Below are 25,640 nucleotides of genomic sequence, written 5' to 3' on the forward strand. Positions count from 1 at the left end.
GACTTCAAACGGGTTTGCATTTATATACTACGTCATATTAATGAGAGATTACTTGAATATAATTTTGAATGTTTGATGTTTGTTGGCAAAAAAGGAGTTATTTACAATAATCTGTTGTAATATTTGTAATATGTCCTTTAGGAACCGTGTGATGATCCCCGTGCATTCTGTTATCTGTGGGCCATTTATTCTTCCATAGACAGACACGATGAAGGGTTTCCTCTGGCGACAATGTACGCCTTAACATATCACGGGAAAACCACTCTCAAAGGTCAGGGATCTCTCTATGAGGTAAGCGATTCATTTTATATCCGCTGTATAGTCTATCTGGACATATAGTATTGCGATACAGTATAGTAAAACCCTGTTGATCTGAAGACGATTAATTCGAAATTCCCTGCAAATCGAAATATTCACTAAAATTCATCAAGTCTACTTATCATGAGATCTCCAATAATTTGTTGAATAACAAATAATTGTCACCACTGACATTAATCTGAAAAAAAATATTGTATGGGAAATAGAACCAATGCTACAAAATTGCAACAAAAAAAAACATTTTTTTTAAGTTTTTTCGACATTCATTGTGTATTTCGTAATATGATTTTTTTCGATTTTCGATATCACTCCTCTACTGCGCGCGCGGTCATCTGACTCCAGGTCGTATCTTCGACTTGAGCTCTAGAATGAGTATTAAAGATTAGTAAAGCAGCCGCCGTATGAATCATTTTGATAATGGCATTTGTGAATATCATGTGCCTAAAAGAATACAGTAGAACCTCGATAATTCGAAACTCACTAAATTGAATTTTGCCATATTTTGAATTTTTCATCAATTTTAACACCCAAGAATCATTTTTATATTATAGTAGCTGAAGTACCCGGCTTCGCACAGGGTCGCTTCGTGGTTATATTTATCTTAGATATTTAAAAAATAACAACAGGTAATTATTTTTTTTTAATATTAAAATATCTGTGTAATACAATATGGCGATTTGAAAATAATTCTAATAGGAGTAAAGGTCAAACAAAAGAACACTAAACTAAAATCGAATCCAAAATATGCAAACGTTATTAATAGTATTAATATGTAGTAAAAAAAAATCAAAATTGGATGGAACAAACAAACAACAAACTTTGTATTTTATATAATACTAATTTAGAAACCTTCGCAGGTCTGCGCACGACAACTGACAAAAGTTTCATCGCAATCGGATGAATGGTATAGGCACGCATACGAATAGAAAAAGAAGAATATGGTTGTACTAATTCAGAAACCTTCGCGGGCGTGCGCACAACAACTGGTCAAAATTTCATTGTAATCGGATGAATGGTATAGGAACGCATACGAATAGAAGAAGAAGAAGAAGATGGTTGTATTAATTCAGAAACCTTCGCGGGTGTTGGCACAATTACTGACAAAAGTTTTATTGCAATCGGATGAATGGAATAGGAACGCAAATGAATAGAAGAATATAGAATAGAAGAAGAAGAAAAAGAAAATGGTTGTGTCAATTCAGAAACCTTCGCGGGTGTTGGCACAACCAATGATGAAAATTTCATCGCAATCGGATGAATGGTATAGGAACCATACGAATAAAAGAAGATATAATAAAGAAGAAGATGGTTTTTCTCATTTAGAAACCTTTGCGGGTGTGTGTACAATAACTGACGAAAGTTTCATCGCAATCGGATGAATGGTATAGGAACCATACGAATAAAAGAAAATAGAATGAAGAAGAAGTTGATGATTTTTCTAATTCAGAAACCTTCACGGGTGTGCATACAACCACTAACCAAAATTTCATCGCAATTGGATGAATGGTATAGGAACGCATACAGGACACACAGACAGACAGCCATTCATTTTTATATATAAGATATAGTCTATACACTTCGTGCAAGTGCAAGCAATAAGTTGACAAAGTTTTATCGCAATCGGATGAACGGTATGGCAGCGCATAAAATACGAAAAACCAAACAAATATTGATTTTTATATAATATTAGATTTGGTTGAGGACAATTATTAAACAACACTTATCACAGAAAAATAATCAATTTCCCATTCGTCTTGCCTTCCTTTGGGCACTTGTAATTATTATCATCAAACTGTTATTCTACTGCACAAAGAGCCTACTGCGCAACGGTAAGGACGAACTATGTACGCATCAGTTTAAAGTGCGAGATTCACATCCTTTTTCCCACTCCTGCAGCAGACTGTGCATGACGTAACACAAATCAAAGAACAAAGTTATACGGGCTTCCTAATGGTTAATTTGAAAATGACTTTCACGTAACCTGGTTTAAGAAGTAATAAAAACAGAAATGGTGAACGCTCCTTATTCAAAATCTCAATAAAATCATATTGTATTACAACCGAATCTATCACGGTATCGACCGGTGGTGACTGTGACATCGGGGTGTCAGAACTAACGTGTAACATGTATGAATAGTAAAATAATCATCCATTTATTTCTGCCAGTGAACAAAAGATAAATGGAATAAGCATAAAATTGTCTTTTTTTGATTGACTGTTGCAGAATTTCGCCACATGTAATCTTCGCTTCAATGTGGACTTGACGAGCGTAAGCGGTGTGCAGGTGGAAAATGCAAATAGTATCCATAAGGAGATGGTGGGAGGGCGTAGTTTAGCTTGCCACACTCTTATCAAAGATGCCGTCAATGCTGACCACGGTGATGAGAGTGAGATCCATATTTTTTTTACTTTACTTATCGCCAAGGCGGTATTGAGACTTTGCAGACCCCGCAGGAGGCCTCTCCTAATAATAATATGTTAGTCAATAGATTTTAAGCGGGGAAGAATAGATAGTATGAACAAACATTTGCTATGCATAATTTCTAATGTTTTTTTAATATTCTTTATTCGCTTTTCGCCAATAAATAAAATTGATACTTGATACACCTTTTTGATGTTAGTAATTTGACAGTTGTTTTGAGTTCATTGTCGAAAATGTAAAACTCCCAAACTGCATTCTGTATAGAAATTATTTTATTGATGCATAAACAAATAAATACAGTCGAACTTGGTTATTACGAGGAAGATGGGACCGACTGAATTTGCTCGTTATAAGCATTACTCATTATATCGTTTTATAGCATTTTTCGCGCCACGTTCTATTTAGCATAGAACATAAAAAAAATCTGAAAACCATCAATCCCGAAACAAGCATGGCATTCATAAACTACAAAAGAAGTTGTTTATTGTAATGAAGTGCTGAGCCGCCGGCGCTGGTATGTACCTACTGACTTCACAAAGCTTGGATTTTTACATGCAATTTCAACCATATGCGTGGATACTTTTTCAATGTTGTCGGCAAAAACACCAATTAGGTACTTAGACACTTAACTAGTGTAACTGCCCGGTCGAATTTTATAGCTTAGGGTCGAAAATGTTTTTAAACAATCGACACATTAACAATTTTGCTCAGTATTCCTGAGAAGTAGCGCGTTATAAAAGTGAATAAATGTATGGAGAAAATCATAAACTAACATGTCAATGAATGTTTCCTGATTACATCCGAGATCTCGCTATTTCCGTGATCGTAATAACCAAGTTCGATTGTATAAAAAAAAAAAGTTTTTGTATGTGAGCTTAAAATTTTGTTGAATAGCCGTCCCAAATGACTACATACACGTATACATATATAAATTTAGTTTTTTATTATAATTTTTGCTTTTCAAAACAGTATTAATACTCTTGTTGGGATGCGATACGAATACAAGTATGCTGTACGCGATACTGTTTCTTTCTATATTACGAACCTACCTACAATACATTTCATCTGAAACGCATCAGAATTGGACGAGTGGACTTTCAGAACACATTAGGTTCCATCGTCTCTTCGTTGTCTTTGTAATTTATTATTTTATTTTTCAGGCGTTCTTAATATTTGCCAAATGGTTTGGGAGTGTTGGCCCAAGAGTGCTATCGCTCCCGTTCAATCTCTCATGATTCTGTTTGACATCGATCAATGGTACAAGGAACAGATGCCCGGTAACTATGACTATAATTATGTATTACCTATTATTATGCGTTAGAATTCTATTAATACTTAATTGCATTAGTTCGAAAAGAAGCAGTGGACCGTATTGAGGCCAAATTTATGGCACGTGTATAAGTTTATCCATTGCTACCGATTTACTATGATGAGCTTTGATCATTCAATCCAATGCAACCATCAAATCTGGGTGAAAATCTAAAATGTTGAAAAATGTATAAAATAAGGGAAAATGGGGATGAGTCAAATTGACGTCTCTGAATTGGTCAATATTACATAATATAAACAAAGTTATCCAAAAAATCAATCTTCCTTTGGCTCTTCTGAAAAGTTAGATATTTTTCCTTTAAAATATTAATATTTTAAAGAGATTTTTATAGCTATATTTGTTTCTGTTTTTTTAATATTTTTCACGAATACCGGCATACAATACATTCATTGTAATCATGAATCATCAATGTGTATGTATTGTGTAATTAGTAATCTGTGAAACATACCTCTTATAGATATACGAATATAAATCACCCATTGTTCGAATTCTGAATAATATACTAAACGGTTTAATTTAGTGCCCTCATGCAGTTGACGATTTATACTGACAGATCAATAATAATTCAGTGAGTGGCGGAACCGTCGGTCTTGTCAGAATTTTCAAATCTTTTTTATTTTTATTCCCAGATTGCTCTACGTTAGAAACGAACCGTTACATGTCAGTGGTGAACCTAAGCAACCCTCTCGCGCACACGGCAAGTTCATATTTATGTGACGTGCGAATCAACACGGAATCTTTGGCGCCCTATTACGCAGTCCAGAGGCTTGAAGAACACTTCTATCCGAATGCGTTGGGATATGGTAATGATCTTTTCCACTCGTACTGGCCATTAGTCAACTTTGATTGGCTTTGATTGCTTTCTAGACTCTAGAGCGAAGTGACTTTTAACATTTTATTTTAGTATTAAATTGAGTTAACACAATTTCAAGTAAATAAATGCGGAAGACGCCGATTTTTTTAAATTTTTATCCCGCTGGATTTCAATGCTGGATGTAAAATCATCTTTCTCAGACTAAAAATTCTCTCTATACCTCATGTTATATTATTTACTTAGGTATTTTACTTTTACATTTGAGTAACTTTTTCACCAAATTCTTCTAAATATACTCTGATTTTCTACTGTTTTACTACTATTAACGTTTTCACAAATTTATTTATTTTAAAATGAATGAATGTTTTTTCAGAATGTTGCTGCCTGACTAATACGGACATAACAAGGATCTGCACGACGGGTGTCCAGGGACAAATACTGGCTTCCATCAATGAGACAGGCCCGTCGGTTTTGCTGCATCCGACCAAGCTATTTATGCAGTGCGTCAACTCGGGACTCATTCCGCTCTACATCGAACCCACGCCCACTTTCAAAACTTCGGTGGTAAGCCGCACTCCATTACTTGAACCTAATGTAGACTTCATGTTTTATTAAATGCAATTATTGAAAACGCTAATTTCAAGATGTAAAGCATGTATAAGTGATGCCTTTCCTTTACCTAATGATATTACATTGTTTAATATGAGAATATAAATAGAACTCCCGATATATTTTACAAACCTAACATGAATAAAATATGTACTTATGTATATTATAAAATCACAATATATACTTAAATATGAATTTAAATACAAAATAACACTTGCAATGATAATATTTAAAACACTAATAATAATGGACTGTTGTGATATTAGTTGGCTTGACAGTTCAACATTTGCTTCTATCAAAATAGTAAAATGGCCAGCCACCGGAAACAAACTAGCGCCTCTGATGGCAAGCGGTCAAAGTCAAATACCTCTGCTGCTTTTAGGTGGAGTTGTATATATCAAAGCCATATTGAAGTAGACGTGAAATATCTCATAAAATTGAAACAAAGTGATTTTTTTTATAGTCCAGGCATTACATGTCAAAAAAGGGGTTTTGCATTTTTATGTGTTTTGGGTTGTTTTCGAATTTTTCACTTTGCCACTTGAGATTTTACCATCCACTCAAAAACTACCAAATGCTTGGACTACAATCCATTCGGCCAAATAGTTTTGAAAGCTTTCATTGATATTTACTGAACGTCGAGTCAATACCCCCCCTTAATGTGGTAAACGCGTGCTGTACAGGCATTGCAGAGGCAGATGATCCTGTCGGTAGCGGTGGAGGCACGCCTAACGGAGATGGTGAAGAAATGCGCGTCAGCATGGGCGGCAGGCGGGCACAGCTCGGCGGGCTGCACGCTGCCTCTGCTGACGGATTGGGCATGGCGCCGCGCCCTCACGCTCAAGGCGAACGCGGACCGTCTGAGCGTGCCGCTGTTCGACCACTCGGGCCAGCTGCCCGATGCCAACTCGGCGCGTGCACTGCAGAGCTGCACCACGCAGTTGGGACACATCGCCGCCCTATTGCACACCATCGTTCTCAAGTGCTCCTTATTCATGCTCCCAGAAGGTGAGTCTGGCATTATCCACCCTAACAATTCAAAATTGTAAAGGCAGAACATCATTTTACTGTCATTAAGTCGAAATCTCAGTGAAACGCTAACTAGTGTCAGATTAATAAAGCTAAATAGTGACACTTTTCCAAATAGCGAACATTTTATGAATGAAACAATATATGAATAGATATGAGGATGTGGATGAGGCGTCCATATATGGTCAGTCTAACGAAAAATGTTTTGAAACTGTTTTTTGAAAGTCATGTCAATTGAAATACCAAAAGTTTACATCGAAATATTGAAATAAAAGTTGTCAGAATATATATTTTGCATTTACTTGATTGAATTCCATTTTACATGATTATTATAAATTACATTAAATCCTACAGGTTGTTTTTTTAGTTGATAGCAATTTTGGTTGTAACACCATTATGTACCTATAATATCATTACCATTAGCAATCAAGATAACAAAAATTAACGACTTGTCTATGCTTAAGTATTAAAATCATAGAATGAGACGCGGTCGTCTGAAATGAAAATGGGACCCTGTATAAATACATTTCTTCTAGAGTTCTCGGGCATACATGTATTTTGTAATTTTTTGTTATTTATTTTAGCGGTGAAAGAAACCATGCAGCGTCAGAAAGCGGTGCAGATAGTGTCTCTTTACTTTCAAGTTGTCCAGTGGTTTTTGAACGTCGGTCTTCTGCCGGAGTTCCATATCGACAATCGGACACACTCGGAAGAGAGCGATGAACGTTTGTCTTACCCTGTCGATTCACTAGTTAGATTTTACCAAAATAGGTAAGAATTTCTCATAACACATTCTAATTATGTATTCATCAATAAACCATGTTTTAATAGCCGGTTTGAATAATAGGCGGGCCACGTCGAGATACTCTCGGGACGCCGCCAAGGCTAAAATCACATACTCACTTTTCACCCGGCGAGAGACTGCACAATTTGCTCCCTTAGCTCCTCGGGTGTCTGCCGCAAGCCCATCGATTGTCTTTTGAATGTGGTCGATTGGGTTGTCGAAGCTATTTAGGAAATGTTAATTTGCTTGCAGGCGTTTTAATCTTCACCGTTTGGCCGGAGAAAATCCTGCGACTGAGAATCTTCAAGACAAGAGTTGTGCGCTTCTCTTCATCGATCAGTTCATCAAAATTGAATGCGCCGAGGAAAAACTTAAATCGTAAGTGTTAAAACTAGATTCAGAAACCATTTTTGAATTTCCTTTATGGTCCTACATAAAATTAAATCATTCTTCTCTCTTGTCTCATGTAGAGGTGTATTTTTTAAACAAGGCGTCCAAGTGTTTTCGGAAACAGATAGCAATTCGACAATCTTTGACATGTTGCAGGTTATAAAGTAGATACGCAAAAGTAACTTTAAAGTTAATACATTTGTTATGACCGAGACATAGGAAATCATGACAAATTGAGTGAATGACTCATTTTGCAAAATATGCTAACAGAAAAGTATATGTAACAACAAATGAGTCGCTTAGAATCATAACTCACATATTGCAATTTTGTCGTTTTTTAGTTAAATATGCCAAGTGATTCTAAATGAATTAATCTATATACCGAAAAATAGTTGAGTATTAAAAGTCAATTTAAACCATGTGAAAATCGTTGACAAAGTTCATTGTTGGTGTAATATGTCGTATATTTTAAAGAATAGAGTTTTGTCACCAACGCCTTCCTAACCAATCGGGGAGCTCTATTTCTCATAGTATGCTGTATGTCTGCAACGTTAAGAGTATTGGGTATATATATTTAAAAAAAAAAAAAAAAGTTATTCGACTCTCTCACTCATTAATATTCTAGGGAGTTCAATACTGTTCTTCTAATTACAAAAAATAGTGCTCTGTTGGTTTTTAGCGATTATCTCAAAACTTGATTTTTAGAATATGTGAGTTATGATTCTAAGCGACTCAAATATATATACACTAAAATACATTAAAAAAATAAGTTGTTAACACCAATTTTATAGCATTTGAGGCTAGAAACCATGCACACTTATGATGAGATCTGTATAGAGTTCTTATTAAAATTACCGAGTAAGTACCTACCGAAAATTTCTTTGGTTTTGATAATTTTATAAAAAGTTTAATCGCTCTACATATTTACATAATAACATGAATTGAAAAGATTCCGTACGTCACTATGTATTATATAAATATATTTACCCTTTTCAAATTTTATGTATCGATGGGTACCTACAATTCTGTCAATTGAGCTTTTTACCGTGACGTGTATCAGATTCACCGCATGATGAATCGTTTACCTATTATGAAAATTGTCTACGTTACGATCGGAATTCATTATTCATGCGCTAAGATATTATGGTATTGTGCCGGTGCAGTGAGCTATTGCAAAAGTAACATATCGTCGGTGTTTTGTAAAAAGGGCGAATTAACCAAAATGCTACTTTACAGGAGGAGGATTTTTAACTTTTGACATTTATTTGTTTTTTACCTGTAGATGATTATAAATATCTAACAAGTTTATAATAAAGCTTAGAAAGAATACTGTCATTACAATAGGTATTATGATATAATATTTTAAAAGGCCTAATATGTCACATTTGCTTTTTATTTCGTAATTTTAATTAAATTAATTTTAGTCGATTATCGTTTTTAAGTACTTTCCTGTGGAGATAAAAATTCGCTGTTTTTACACAGCAAAGCTAGTGGGGTACATATTGTATTTTCATTAAAATCTCGATTTCGCCAAAATGGTTGATTCGCCCTTTTTACAAAACACCGACGATATGTACCTACATATATTATATAAGAGGTTCAAATTCAAAAGATTTCAGTAATTTCCCCACGCTCCGCTCGCGGTTGAAACAATCTCACAAGTGCCAGGGCTAAAGAGATGCATGAAATGTCACGATAACTATACGCTATTTTGCTGTTTATCGGCTCTTCAACGGTTAGCGAAAAAAATATAACCAAATGTGGTCACTTACGACAAATAACAAATGACATCTACCATTCAAAATATGCAAAACCTATGATTAATTACCTTGCAAACATTTGAAATATTCATGATACAGTAAAACCTCATTAGTAAGAACACTGATAATTCGAAATTCGCCGTAATTCGAAATTTTCCCGAAAAAAAAGTCCCTTGAACATTATTTTCATTTAAAACCATACCTTTAATTCAAATTTCATAATTCGAAATGATTTCAGAGTCCTGGCATATAAAAATATTCAATAAATCATAATAAAGTACACTATTTCATGAGCCAATCATTGAAAATTGTGACAGACTTTTCTTAAAACATCATAAATTACTTATTTTAAGAAGATAATATAAATAATCCTCACATTTTATGACCCATTTCGGTAGGCACATCTATGATCGGAAACGAAATTAATGAAAATGAAATTTTTTTTTTTTTTAAATTTTATATTATCCCCATGCATTTCGTAATTTGTAATTCAAATTTTTTTTCGATTTTCGGTCCCGTGGAATTCGTATTGACGAGGTATTTTACTGTATCAAGTAAATACAGTAAAACCTCGTTAATACGAATTCCATGGGACCGAAAATCGAAAAAAAATTCGAATTACGAATTACGAAATGTATGGGGAGAAAATATAAAAATTTTGAATTTTTTTTTTTGATTTTCATTAATTTCGTTTCTGAATACAGATGTGCCTACTGAATTGGGTCATAAAATGTCAGGATTATTTTTATTACCATCATAAAATAGGTAATTTTTGATGTTTTAAGGAAAGTCTGTCACAATTTTCAATGACTGGCCCATGAAATAGTGTACTTTATTACGATTTATTGAATATTTTATATGCCAGAGACTCTGAAATCATTTCGAATTACGAAATTCGAATTAAAGGTATGGTTTTATATGAAAATAATGTTCAAGGGACGTTTTTTTTCGGGAAAATTTCGAATTACGGCGAATTTTGAATTATCAGTGTTTTTACTAACGAGGTTTTACTGTGCGAACAATTAATTAGCAGTTGATATTTACTTTCGTAAACACAATATTTCAGAACGAAATATGAATTTCTTCCTATTCTTTGTTAAATAAAAATATATATTATATCTATATACATCCAGTAGGTAGGTATACCCTATAACAGGTCGATTAACTCAGTTAACTAGTGATAAAACAATGATCAAATTATGTAAAGGTTTATACCTACAACTACACATTTTTAATTTATAATATGCCATTCGCATACTTTTACCATCGTAACAAATCGTATATGCAAAGAAATTTAAATAGTCATCGGAAATTGAAATTAAATGGCAAGAATTCTGACTTTGTACATATCGATGGTGAAAATTGACTACTCGTAACCCAGTTTCGCGTTAAAGTTGACCCCTCGTAACCGATTTTTTGGCCAATATGGACTATGAATGCCATCTTGTTCAGATTTTCAATACCTACCTATCTGTTAATTCAAAATTACAAGAAACGTCATAAAACTGATCATAATAACAAAAGTAGTTACCTTGTAACCATAATGTATAGGTGTTAATGTAAAAAGTTTAAGTTACGAGGAATCAACGTTACGGCTTACGAGGTGTCAACATTAAATATCTTAATTGCATTGTAGAATGACGCATTTTAAAAGCTAGTAGCTCGTATGTGACACGTTTGGCAGTTTTTTAAAAATTTCAAGATTTGCAGGAATTAAAAAATGTAATACCTGTTCTATGTACCACGCATTCTATGGTAGTCTCCCTCATCACAATAAATCAAACTGATTGAGATGGGATTGAGAAGTTCCATTTAGTATGAACTGTTTCCTCGTATCATAGAATTAAGCTTCTTTCGTCGCATATTGTAACCTCGTAAGATATATTTACGTCGATAACTTCTATATTTCATAAAAATGTTAACATTATCTGATAAATAAAAACATTGTTTCACTATTTAAACAAAGTGTATTTTGGTTTTGCTTTATTTTCAATACTTTTCGTTTTATTCAGTTTTAACGCTCCTCTGTGAAGTAGTGAAAATGGTGGTTACGACTAGTCAATTTTTCACCATCGATATGCGGTGTTACCTGTCATTATTTATGCATGCATGTCATTTTGATGTTGTATTCTGCATCTCTGGCTAAATCTACTATATATGTACACGTATCTTGTATGTACCTCTATTAATAAGACATTCATTTACATAATATGTACATATCTGATTAAAGTAAGTAATTGATAATGTATTTTTGTTGACAGCTTGTGGATTGAGGATGGCAGCATTATAAATGGATTATATCCTCCGCCGTCGCTGTATTCGCTGCTCCGGACTTATCTAATTCCTGATATGGAGGAAGATATCAAGCACGCGTTGGTTCTCTATCTTCTAGTAGATTATGCTATGATTTTTGATGATAATAGGTAAAGTATTAGTATTTCATTATTAATTTTATTATTTATTACTAGACTTAACTTAAATTTCTCATGCCACACTACACAGATTTCGCTGCCAGCTGAAACAAAGCGATTTGAAAAACAAAAACGAATGCTATACCCATTGCACCATTGAGGCCGTCCGTGGCTTATGAACACCTTATGAAGGCTTATGTACACACAATAATTATTATTTGATAATATAGATTTTTTTGGTTGTCATATAAGTACTCGATATGTTGAATTAAAATAATTGTAAAAACCTTTTTTGTACCTCCTATAAAATTTGTTTGCGAGGGTTAATCCCTTTTGCCTGAACATAGATGATATACAATACGTTTGTTTGTAAGCATTTATAAGAGGGACGAAGGTAGTGGAAGACAATTTTAGTGTTATGGCATAATGGAAATCTTTTTCATGATGCTTATTGAATTCATAATTTTATTCATATTCCGTTTTTTAGATTCGAATGTGTAATTCGAAGATTGATGCAGTTTCCTGCAATGTTCGGTCTCAGTAACACGGCAATAAAAGTTACTCAAGCATTCTGGCATCTGGATCACAGAGATTTTGAGGTAAAGTATCTTCTACTCGGTACCTAGCTACTTTATTCCTGTCACGTTGACACATTGATATGTAATGAATCGGGACCGGTTTCACCTAAAGAAATGACGTCTTTATCAGCTAATTAGCGTTTGTAAATATTACGGAAAATATTGGAAAAGGATTGAAGCAAGTGCAGACTGGTGGCATCCAACGTTCCCTCTAATTTTTCTATTGTGTGTGCGGAGCATCAACGCGTCTGAGCAGTGGCGTAACCAGGGTTGGTGTATATATCGCGATTTGTAACCGACTTTAGGATTGGCGCAAACTCCCCTCTCATTCGGCACGCGCCGACGAGAAGCTACAGCATGGTTAGGAAACAGTTTGTACTAAAACTAATGCTATTTTTTGCTCTGAATTAAAAAAATATTAGCATGGTAACACAAATTTTTCTAAAGATTTACATGTAAGTATTATAAATTAAAACTGGGAATAAACAAAAGCTTAGATAATAGAAAGTAAAATAATGTAGAACAGAACATTTTATTGTAGATTATTTTGGACGAAATGTATGTTAATATTTTTTTTCGGAATTAAGCGTGATTAGGAATTTCCCTGAACTCATAATCCATGAAAGGATGGGCACAGAATATGAAGGGTAGAAAATACCAAAATTTTATAGGGTATTAAAAGATAATGAAATTAAATAACGATTAAAATAATATTTATTTTACATAGTTGACATACAAAGAATGACATATTTAGATGAAATACATAAATGCTAACAAATTAAAATTACACACAATAATTGTCTACAGTTACGGTACCACATTTAAAGCCCCTTGCATTGTGTCGGCACGGTGAGAGACCAGGCAAATTAGCGGGGTTGTAACTAAAAAAATAAAAAGCAATTTATTTAGTATAATATATGTATGGGAACAGTTTAATTTTAATCATAATTTTTATAAAGATGAAAGAATATAATAAACACCAGATGCATTTGGAATCCACTGGAATTTCATTTTAACAAATTGTTTGTTGAAAACACTCAACGTAAGAAAATGCATGAACTATAATCAATTAAAATCTAATATATTTCACATAAAAAAATTAAAAACAAACATTTACTGACATAACACTTCGTATACACAAAAATATTACGCAAAAAATACTAATTAAAAATAAAAAAATATATATTTAGCGGTTACACTGTACATGGCATGTAGTACAAAATTTACTTACTTTATACGGCGCTCCTGTTCTTTTTTCCATGAATCTTTGTTTTGTATTCGCTTTCTAGACACTTCATTAGTGGACATTAGTGGAGTTAGTCACTCATTATTTATAGTGATAAAACAAAATGAATACACCGAATAACTGTCACCTTGAGCATAAAACTTGAGATTTAGTTCTGACGCCATTTTTAATATTTACCGCTCGCTGATTGGTCGACAGAAATGCGCGCGGAATTAACCAGATTTAAAATATTCCGATGTATGATTAAATCGCTTTTTGTACCAAATTAAGAATTTAAATATTTTTTTTGTAGGTTTATATCGGGTTTAGAAACATAAAATTTTCACACATGGTGTAAAATTACGCGTACAATACGTACGTATTTTTGTCTCGATTTCGACAAAATGTGGTTTTATCGTTTTTTGTAACTAGACGCTTCATGTGTTCGAACACATTTTGGTCGGTGTGCACGCGGCAACAAATCGGTACTAAGTTGTTCTTCCATCTGTATGTTTTACGCATTTTACGTAATTAACATTAAACGTTCAAATGTTACAATAAATTATTGTAGATCAAAATTTATGAATGGGTATGTTTATATTGCTGGCCGACTTCCAGTTACCTTTCATTTCATTAATCCTTTCAACGCGGACGGCACACCTGTAGTGTCCTCATTAGGGGGCCGTTAGATATAATTAGCATGTTATTTAAATAGGGTCATTAAATAGTAATTTCAATTTGAAGTTGGGTGGCTTAAAATGACAGATACGTACATATTATAATATGCAATAATTTATACAGGGAATTACACAGTTGGCTATAATACTTTAAAACACAAAACAAGGGGCTCTTTTTTTCTGCCCCCAATAGCATGCGGGGAAAATTTTTCAAGAGTTTCAAGAGAAACTTTTGTTTTACTTGCGATGACGAGCGAAGAATGATGAAATGTGAAATGTGTTTTTTTTGCCAAATTGAATCCCAAACACAATACTACACGAATCGCAGGCTTCAACCGATGCATTATTGTGTTGGTAACAGTTCACAAACGAAAATAATGTGTGCTCATAAAAAAAATAAAGTATATGTTTATAATAGTTTCCTATGTATTTGTAGTTTGCAGTAAATCAACTGCAACGCGTGCTAGCCGGCGGATGTCTAACGCAGTGGCAACACAACATAGTCCTGTCGTCTCTGATGGTGCAAAAGAAAACACAGTCGGCACTCCAGTACTTACATGTTCGTAAGCCCACGTCTTCTGCACGCAACCCTGCTAATTCTGCAAGTGTTGAGTACGACGATTGGGAGGCCTGCTGTAATCTCTATCTCTCACGGGGATTGCTTCTGCAAGCGTTCAATCACGTCAGAGAATCGCTCACAAATGAAACGGTGGACGTCAAGGAAAAAAGACTGATGGTTTTCTTTAAAGGTAAATTTTAGTTTTCGATTGATAACTGTGAAGTCTGCACAACAACGATATAAAACCTCATTGACTGCACACTGCCTCACCGATTATTGCCAACCAATGAAGCGTCAAAATCATTCTTAATTGTCAAAAATTTTATATTAAATTTTCCAGAAAAATGATGACAATATTATGACAGATGAAGAAAATAAATGAAAATATCGTTGCTGTCGTTCGCATTATACCCTGAAAAATTTTATTAAATAAATCACACGCAAATATTAATTTCGTTTACAATCATAGACGTGCTACCAAATTTCCGATACAATTTTTTCAATTTAAAATCTGTGTTAAATACCATGCATTAATCCATTACTCGAAGTTACCAAATAATGTAGTTACGTATTTACCACCATGTATGTGTTTAACCATAGAAGCATAGAAATTGCATCGCAACTTTTTTTATCAAATCCGTATTCCGAAATTAGAAAGAGATATATTATATATGTAGCTGAATTCGTGATTGAAATGATCATTACATCGTGGGATTGTTAAATTGATTGTTTCAGGATGCAGAAAGACAAAATCGCTTTCAAAATTGTTGGAAATGACACTTTCGCACCATGAAGAAGAAGTATTTATCAAATACTTGAAAATGTTTAATGATTCACATACGAATGACCTCTTAGTTATGTATTATTTGAAGAAATCGAGGTATGTACCAAATTTTATTTTCTATTTGCAATGCATTCACAGAATCAATCGAGTTGTCAAGTGATGATTTCATTTTTCTTTTAATAATCTCTAGAAGAGCTGATACATCGTTGATCAGAATTAGCTCCCAGAGATATAAAAAAATTTGTATTCTGCCGCAGATCAGTGATGCCAACCGTACTATAATTATAGTACATTACTATAATTTTGATTCTGCGAAAAATGTAAAATACTATAATTTTACACCAAATACACCAAAATACTATAATTTTAAAGGATTCAAGACGAAAAATGTTCCTGTACTATATATTTTTCCGAAATACTATATTTTTTACGCCTTTGTACTATAATCAGCATATAAAAAGATGGCAACACTGCCGCAGATAGACAACATGTGCAAATGCACTGACACACAAGCGAGTGTGGGTGTGTTAGTTAAAAAAAATTTACTCTTTCACTGGAAGTAGCAACTTATGGTGTTGTGCAGTGTGTTCATACTACATTCAAATCTATGTTATGTCTACTCTAAGTTGAGTAGCAGTCTCGAGTGAGTCACACATTATCGTTTGGCATTCAACCCTCGTTGACGGCTGAAAATGGAATTCACCTGTTTTACTTTTTGTCAAATTTGAATTTGCCCAACAGATTTTCTTTTGTTTATTATTGAAAATTCTCACCTGTAAATGGACACTCTTTTGTTAGACGCAGAACAAATAACAACTGCTCTATTATAATATTCAAACTAATATTCTTCTTATTTTTAGTATGAAGTGTTATGTGATTATTATGTTAATTAACAGTGGATTATAATAAATAGGTAACAGTAACAATATTATAATATACAGCAGGGATGGCGAACCTATGGCACGTGTGCCACCAGTGGCACGCGAGATGATTTTGCATGGCACGCGAATATTTCATTTTGAAGAGAAAAGAAATATTACTATTTTATATAAGTATATTTAAAAAAAAAAATTTATAAAAAAGATTTACAAATAAATATATACTTGAGTACTTACTTGTATATAATATTAAAAAATAATGACGACATAGCCATGCGTATTTTCTTCGGTTTTTTATATTATCTTACCAATCAATGTGCAAACGGAAGCGACGAAATTCATGCATAAATAATGACAAATCGCATTGTATAAAAATTTGCAGGCAAATCATTTTAAAGAATAATCGTTATGTTTAATGTAAATATTCGATTGCAGAGGTCGATCCTTAGGATCGGGGAATTAAACATAAAAATATAAAATCAACAAATCTTATGAAATTAATTATCGGCAGTCATTCAAATATAATAACTGCTTGTTATTTTACCTCTAACATAATCTCTAAAAATGGAAAACCGCACAGTGATGTGGAATATAGTATGAAAGAAGAGTGGTATAAATGCTTCCACGATCTCTTTGAGTAATTTGAAAACAAGGAAAAAATTTCAAAGAAAAAAAGATATCCCTTCGGCTAGAAATATGGTGAAAGATAGAATATCAATAACGCAATTGTAATTTTTAAACTTTTTTAATAGAATTCTTCACTATTTTTTTAGAAAACTTAATAAAAAAAAAATTCGCCATAAAAAAACTGCTTGGCACGTTGGACAGTTGAAAAATATTATTTGGGAAATTTTGGCACACATACGTAAAAAGGTTCGCCATCCCTGATATATAGTAGTATCTTTTATAATCCAAAACGCATAATATAACATCTATAATATCAATGTTTGTAGTGTTTGCAGTGGACGTGCATCGAGTTTCAAATAACTTTGTGTAATGTACGATTTAGTCGCTGAAAATTATTCAGAAAGATTAGTTCCAATCCAAATTATATTATGGTTTTTGAGCTTTATGCATATCAGCAGTTAATATATACATATATTTTTAGATACATCGAAGCCCGGGTGGTTAACGAGGAAATGAAACATCTCACGGGTAAAGGGCAGCTACCCTACGACTGCACCAGTGACTTCACTATGAAAATGGAACATGTGCACAAAACAAATACGAGAGATCTCCTCGTGGAATCGTATTATGAGACTCTGCCGCGTATCACTCGGAAACTTGCTCACTACTCCATCGGAAATACTTCTAATCACAAAAGTTAGTCAAGAACATTCATTTCAACCAGTGGCGGCTCCTCTAATACCATGCAAATGCAATGCACTGCCTGCATTTTTTAAGACATCACTCAACTTTTCATTGTTATTCATATGTGTATCACTCACGTTGCGAAGTAGAAGATCTGGCATTGTTATGAACCATACTCCTTTCATATGTCATACCGTGCGCAAAACGATTCCGATCCAAATGCGATTTTCAATTTGCATAGGATTACTCTAGGGTCATTATAAAACCACTTAGATGGTGGTCTGTGTTCCTGTAGTGGCATTTTGTGTAGCATTTTTAGACAGTTTAGAGTAGCGCTAAACTAGCTACGTCGTCATTAGAGGACTCTAGAAACAAAAATGCCAGTTCCTATTTTTTTTAAATGTTGGTAAAAGTACTTATATCTCTTTTATAATTATAATTTCTAAAAAAATGTATTGTAAAATTTTATATACATATTATTAGTACGTCTATAAATATTTTTTTCAAAAATTGTACCTATAAGAAAGATATGAGACATTTTTAGTGCCCATACGCACTTGCGGCAGGCCGCCTCGCGGCTAGCCGCGGCGACCTGCCGCCTATCGTTTTTTGTATGCCGGCTAACCGCATCGGCCTGCCGCATATCGCACTTTGCATACAAAAAACGATAGGCGGCCTGCCGCAAATCCGTATGGGCACTTAAGGAGTCACCAACATTTTAGGAAACTAGAAACTGCTGTTTTTCAAATACATTAAATATAATAAAAAAAATATAACACCAATACAGAAGTAGTAGGCTGTGCAGTGCGAAATCTTTACGGTGATAGGCGGCGGCTTGGAGAACTGCATCCCCTCCTCTCGGTTTTTAGTACTTACAATACTTCGAAATTGAAACCATAGACAAGATACAATACGAGCACCGCCGCCAGGTCTCACGTTAAAGATTTTGCAGTCTAGCTGAAAATTAAATAAAAGCGAAAATATAGCAGAAAAAATACTATTATAACATATAAATACATTAGAAATAAACTTAGTTTGAGTGAAGTTTGATTTACTATATAAATATTACACACGTGATGCTAGTTATTAATTAATAGAAATGAGAAATGGCTGACTAATTGCATTTATGAAGTGGAAAGACCATAAGCATGATTATTAGTTGTTTTATTATTTACTATTTTAGATCACTCTCACACATTCAGAGAATGCACAACAACCTTCCCGGTGATATATTATTTTATTTTTAACATTATTGTGGGTTTACCTAGACTATTACTAATTGTAGCAGTTATTTTTGGAATGTTCATATGAAATTTGTGTTGTTTTAGTGTTCATGCCGACTCCCATGACTGTAAATATTCAAGAAAACAACTCCAAACAGGTGTCATATAAATCTTCAGTCATCCAGGTTAGTAAGCAAATTTTTTGTAAATCATATTACACTTTTAATTTGAATACATACTAATTCGTTCAACGATTCTGTGCGTGGCGGCACTAGCTTTTGAACTACACACTTCAACGACATTCTTGATGTTTTCCAATTAACAATGTCGGTGGCATGAACAACATTACATTAAGTTAAATGTGTTTTGTACGACAAAATTAGATCGACAAAGTCACATGTTTCATTTGTTTTGAGTTTGCATATGCGACCCGCATGCATACACATATTAAGGATTGGGGACAATATTAATCCTCATATTATATTCGGCAAAAATTAAATTGAAACTTTTCATAAATAAACCAAAACATTTCATATGTACTTAGTATTGTGTACTTACTTATTTATGTTTATTTTTTAAACAGATCATAGGAAACCTCCGCATTACTTGTCTTTTCGAATTTGGTTGCATGCATGCACTATTCAACTGCAAACTACCGATAATTTGTGGTTTGACGGGTGAAAAAATCAAATGAAAATAGTGTCTCTGTCATTCGCATTACGCAGATAGGCCGAACAGGATTAACGTAGATTCATTTTTGCAACATGAAACAAAAAATTAATGTTATTTTTTCAGCTTATTACAAATTTGTATGACATTTATTTTGTTAAGTTTGTTAATAAACTGTTATTTGTATTTTATGCCGTGCCCTACTTATTATGTATATGTGCATACCGGTTTTACCGTATCGATGTTTGTTAGGGAATTGTAATTGTACATATCTTTGAATTCCAGGCGAACATTGATAAAGCCAGACAGACGTGGAGTGAAAAACCGATAATCGCTCACGGTCTCAACAGGGTGCTGCAGGTGGAAAACACTCCGTTTATTTGCTCTCCCAAGATGCCGAGTCACTCAAGGTTTGACTGCACGCTTGACACTTTAATTAACCCATCACCATTCTCCTCTGATCTCTTTTTCGCCCAAAACAGCGAAATGACAGCATCAGTGGAGTTTAAGAAAATGGCGCTATTCGATCTTTCAGGAGTTTTCACTAATTTTACACTCATCTTTTTGTGAAATATATAAATAGGATATTAAGGACTTATTTAATAATACAGTAATAAAAATTGTATCTGGTCAGGCATCCAAACCTGTCAGCGCTTTGAGCCTCTATGACATTAAATATCGAAAATATTGAATGTCAGATACGAGGTGTCAATGTTGGACCAAGGATGATGAAAAAAATAATGTAATTTCGCTTTTATAAAAAATTCCCATTAATGTTAACTTTTGACAAAGCTAAGATTGCCCTTATTATTATTATTCGACCATGTCTGATCCTAAAGGATCATATGGGCCTCCACAGAGTAGAGGTGTATATTAACAGATTTTGTTTTTACTAGAAATGGATGTCAGCCACTTGCTCAACCTATTAGGTCCATACTCAGACTCATACACAAATTGAAAAACAATATGTGTACTTGTCAGACCCAGGATTTGAACCTGGGACCCACGGCGTTATAGCCCAACGCTCAAGCCGCGCGGCCACCGTGGGTGTATTGCCCTTGCCGGTGGTCAATCTCCGCTAGGGGATGGCATAATATGAAGATTGTTAAATTATATTTTAATGTAGCGCCCGTGATGGATGTATCCGCTTAGTCAGTCGACGGTCTCGGGTTCAAATACTATTGCAAAATGGTAACCTTTCAGTAGAGCGATTTTAATGTTGCAATTGACACCACAACGTTAATTTAAATACTGGAATCGTAATTTTTTAGTTATACCTATAGAATATTGATAGAATTTTTATTTTTTTGATCTTTAAAATTATTTAATTAAAAGCAATTCCGACCTTTTACGTAGGAGTTATCAATGTAATGGTGTCGTCTTCCGTTTACACTCTATCGATGCTCTGGATCTGTTTCTAGTTATCTCTCTAAGAGGGTCTTATATGAACTGATAAATAAATGTTCTTTCAATCGCAGGCCAAGCATAGTGGAAAAGATGAGCACGACTCCAGACGGGGACACGCTTTTGAAAGAGAAGAGGCGGAAGATGGATGACAGCCAGTCAGTGGAAGCAGTGCTCGATCCTAAATTAAAGAAAGAGATGGAGCAGCTGCTACACACGCCCACCATTCAGCGGAAGTCTCGCAGATGCTCAGTAGACAGGACTTCGGTGCATAGAGAAGCCACTCCGCAGAGCATTCTCAAGGTGACCGTGCATTGACTTTACGGATTATAAAAAAATGAGTTTGTGTGCAACAAACGTGTGATAAAAGTGATTATCTTCGAATAGGTGGTGAAATGATCAAATTAAATGGTCCTGATAATATTATTTTCCGTAGTCGGTTGGCCGACTCGAATAAGGCAAGAATCCCAACTGATTAAGTAGTGGTGTGTAATTGTTGCTTCCTAAAATTGTCACTTGCTGCGGTCTCCGTGGTGCAATGGGTAGCATGTTTCGTTGTTTGCCATTAAGTTGGTGGTTCGAGCCCTACCGAGGGTATTCGTGTTACAGATATTTCCGTGAATCTGAGCAAAGGGATATAGCTCAATGATAGCGCATTCGATTCCAGATAGAAATGTTTGTCGATCAATCTCACTTGTGGATGTTTTTCGCCTTCCGAGTTGACTGAGGTTTTTTTAATACTCTGCTGATTTCACTCCACCGGAAATTTTGCTGTACTGTGCATTAAAACGCAACTGCGTTAATTGTTACTGTTAATTACATCAAAATGATATTATGTATCACCGTTGTCTTTGGTGTTTTGCCGTTTACTTGACAAAATTATTTATTTTGAAAGGTAAAAAGAATGTTGGAGCGCGCCATCACACCTCTGGATGGAAGGCACCTGGTGGAGACGGACGATGAGATTGAAACGGCCAGTCAGCAAACTCAATCTGATAATCTCTCCAGGTATTTTTCTACGACTGTTACCTTATGCACATCTTATTTCCGCTCACTTTATCTACTCTATCGGATCTGGTATGTATTTGTATGAAAACACTTGAGGGGGATCTGATTTCATTCACCGTTTCACCAAGAGGGGGTCCTGTAGCGTCACCGACTCAACCGGTCCGCTGCAGGCTTTGTGACGGAGCACACGTACATTACTCAGCTATATAAAGATGTCCTGCATTGCAACGCACACATTCATGAATTAACATCTTATATAATCAAATACACGGAATATCAATGGCAGAAAAGTATTGAAGCCTATTGGAATTTTTATTCGTCAGCACTTTACTTTGCCAAGGCTGTAATGGGCATTTATTTGAGATAATGAGATAGATGAGATAACAATATTTATTTCAAAATAGTGGGAATATCATTTTTTTTATTACATAATATATTAAATTACAATTACCAAGTTTCGTTATTAATGACGAAACATTGAACACCCGCTGTAAATATTTAGTAACAAGTCAATGAGAAATGGGACCAATGTCAAGAAATAAACACAAGAATTGAGGTCGCAAGGAGACAAGACCCTAACCTGAACCTGAGACTGCGTATTAAACCAGGAGATGTCATGTAGAGTTGGGGTTTTCGAGATGTGGCTGTATAGACGCATCCGCATCCTCGAAAGTCATTGGACTGGTGACAAATGTTGATGTTCTCAATCGAATAGGAAAGGACCGTGAAGTACCTCGACCGTATTATAAGAGTACAAATGTACATCTTGTCATCCGATGAAAGATCAGTAAACATAGAGGACGATGCCGCATTTAGTAGCTTAAAAACTTCCCCGCTTAGTATGAATGCAGCTTCACCAAACTGTTATGGGTAGCAGATGACAAGATTGCCCCGATGGTGGCCGACGTCCGTTAGGGGATGCCACGATAAGAAGACCGATTTTACTCCGACAGAGTGGGCGTTCTATCATCAGATTTTTTAGGAAAAATGATTCTAAGCTGTTTGCCTGACTGGGTCCTTGCACTGGATCAATTATATAATGAAATAAACAAGTATTTTTGCCAACCCTGAAATTGAACTCGCGATCCATGGCTTCAGAGACCGCTGCTTTACCAACTAGGGCATCGCTGGTAAAATAATCCTGATCTCTATTAAATTATGTGGACTATGTAATGATGTACTATACATATCGATATTGCTCTACGTGCAAATTTACAGGGGCGCCATTTGAAAAATCAATTTAATTGGTTTCATATATTTATCACTAACATCACTACCTACCGTGCCAAAACATAACATTGTAATTTTTGTCATTGAATAAGTCTTGCCAATACACTTTTGAGACGTTGATTAGCAAATTTGGATTCTAAAGTAATCAGTAAAATCCTGTTAATACGAACATGGTTAATTCGAAATTCACCATTAATCAAAATTTTATCCATTGTTTGTAATATCTATTTATAACAATTTTCACTAATTCAATGAATGAACCATAATAGTATATAAAAAAATTGTATCGGAAACAGAAACAATGTTAGAAAGTTTTACTGTTTTCTGCCAGACGTTTTGTATTTCATAATTCGATTTTTTTTTTTCGATTTTCGATCTTGTCGATTTCGAATTAATGTGGTACTGTACTGTAACCCATTTTGGCTACATTTGGCCTTTATTACTTAGCATCCTCGATAGATAAGAATTAACAGTTAACACTGGTAAAGTGATTATATTAATGCTTATAGATCGATCCGTTTCAACATTCCTTCGGCGAGTGGCACCCCATCGCCGACTTCAGATTGCGGAATAGAAATGAACGAGACTTTCAGCAATCTCTTCTCGCTACATGCGTACCGTCACCATTCTCAGGTATTGTGACAATTCATTTTGAAGTGTTTATCCGCATCTGCAGTGAATTCTACTCAACTGTAACGCAAAAACAAATGACTCAGGTGTCAAATTGAGAATGTCGCCATAATTATAGCATAATCGGCTGCCCAATGATCCAAATAGTATCACAAAAGAAAACCTAATTCTAAAGTCATAGAAAGATTAACAAACACTTTTGAGCTTAATACCTTTACTTAAATACTCTGATATTAGCATTAAATTAAAACAAAATTTTTACCCTTGTCAGTCGATAGTGATTATTATTACTAAAAATTGTATCATAATTATAATCAAAGCTGGATACGGAACCTGGAACCCTGGAATCTAGAGAACGCTTAATTATTCTGGAACCCTTTCAGCGCTCAAAATAGTTAAAAATAATAGATTATGATGTAAAAGTGGGGGCCTCAACCAAGTGGAGGTTGTATTAACAAATTTTTGTTTTTACAAGAAATGGATGTTAACCACTTACTCCATACTCTGTGTCCAAGGTCCAAGCGCACATTGAAAAACAACATGTGAATTTGACAGACCCGGATTCGAACCTGGGACCCCATTATAAGCCTGACGCTTAACCGTTCGGCCATCGTCGGCGTTAAAGAACATGCTATGCCATTGAACAAAACCAATATTAAATTTTGATTTTCAGGATCAGTCTTCTTTCCCGTCCAATGTTGGTGCGTCACCGCGCAAGAGCATTCATCATTCATGTGAAAAGAACATTCACACGTCGATCGCAAACACTGTCTCCACTCCCGTCAAAGACAGATCACAGAACAGGGAGAGGTATTCATTGTTTCATTGTTTTGGATTAATTTTATTGCCATTATCTCCATTGATGTAGCTTAGTGTTAGATGTATAGAGAAGGACGGAGGTAGGCTGCAGAGAACTGACATAAATACAGTACTGTCAGTAATCCGCTACCCCAAAAACCAATATCCAGTTAGTGAAAGCGGCGGATTATAGTGCATTTATATAAAATATGGTAAAATTAAAACAGGAATTTTGTAAAAATAGTTTTTTTGAGAAATTTTTACTATAAAATTACGGTTTTATTTATAATTACAATCAAGTATTTAATAAATTATACATTTATTTATAAACTAAGTTTATTAACTATATACAGTATAACCTCGTTTTTACGTGCCCAGAATTCACGTTTTCCAGGCAATTGCGTGTAATTTTTTCAGTCCCGATGTATTTCAGTACATTTAATACCCGCATTTACGTTTTTCTTTCCCGCGATTTACGTTGTAAATATTCAAAATATGCGAGTTACGCGCGCTTGACAATGATTGGGTCGTGACATTCGATCGGCGTAAGGTGTTTAGAGGGAAAACTCCGTGTCTTTAGAACGGCGCACTGTGATTGGTCGGCGAGCGACGCTGTGATTGGCCAGAGTTCGTCATACATCAGTGAAACGGCAAATAATTTTCAACAATAGGTGTGACGTAATTTCGCGCACGTTGCCAATCAGAGAGCGATAGTCAAGCTGTGAGCACGTCAATTTGTTTAGTGATGGCGTCGGAGGAATATATTCTTAAATTGTGTGAAGATAACTAAATAATGTTAT

At 34.6% G+C, this 25,640-nt stretch overlaps 1 protein-coding gene across 4 annotated transcripts in view; it reads left to right on the top strand.

Moving 5' to 3' along the window:
- Elys (AT hook containing transcription factor 1 homolog) overlaps nt 1-25,640 on the top strand; it is a 53,567-nt gene that overhangs the window by 7,459 nt on the left and 20,468 nt on the right. For all 4 annotated transcript variants that reach the window (XM_085959637.1, XM_085959638.1, XM_085959639.1 and 1 more), the window contains exons 6-24: nt 142-291; nt 2,542-2,704; nt 3,900-4,016; nt 4,699-4,872; nt 5,257-5,447; nt 6,176-6,500; nt 7,106-7,292; nt 7,558-7,683; nt 11,717-11,878; nt 12,354-12,465; nt 14,783-15,095; nt 15,641-15,785; nt 17,676-17,890; nt 19,207-19,286; nt 20,056-20,180; nt 21,249-21,477; nt 22,070-22,182; nt 23,922-24,045; nt 24,716-24,852. In XM_085959637.1, the coding sequence (XP_085815763.1) occupies nt 142-291; nt 2,542-2,704; nt 3,900-4,016; nt 4,699-4,872; nt 5,257-5,447; nt 6,176-6,500; nt 7,106-7,292; nt 7,558-7,683; nt 11,717-11,878; nt 12,354-12,465; nt 14,783-15,095; nt 15,641-15,785; nt 17,676-17,890; nt 19,207-19,286; nt 20,056-20,180; nt 21,249-21,477; nt 22,070-22,182; nt 23,922-24,045; nt 24,716-24,852 (3,188 nt within the window). The remainder of the gene's footprint in view (nt 1-141; nt 292-2,541; nt 2,705-3,899; nt 4,017-4,698; nt 4,873-5,256; nt 5,448-6,175; nt 6,501-7,105; nt 7,293-7,557; nt 7,684-11,716; nt 11,879-12,353; nt 12,466-14,782; nt 15,096-15,640; nt 15,786-17,675; nt 17,891-19,206; nt 19,287-20,055; nt 20,181-21,248; nt 21,478-22,069; nt 22,183-23,921; nt 24,046-24,715; nt 24,853-25,640) is intronic.

This window comes from Rhyacophila brunnea, unplaced genomic scaffold, assembly GCF_057557595.1.
Source record: "Rhyacophila brunnea isolate RB1 unplaced genomic scaffold, BYU_Rbru_1.0 scaffold_9, whole genome shotgun sequence".
In the NCBI taxonomy this organism is placed as follows: Eukaryota; Metazoa; Arthropoda; class Insecta; order Trichoptera; family Rhyacophilidae; genus Rhyacophila; species Rhyacophila brunnea.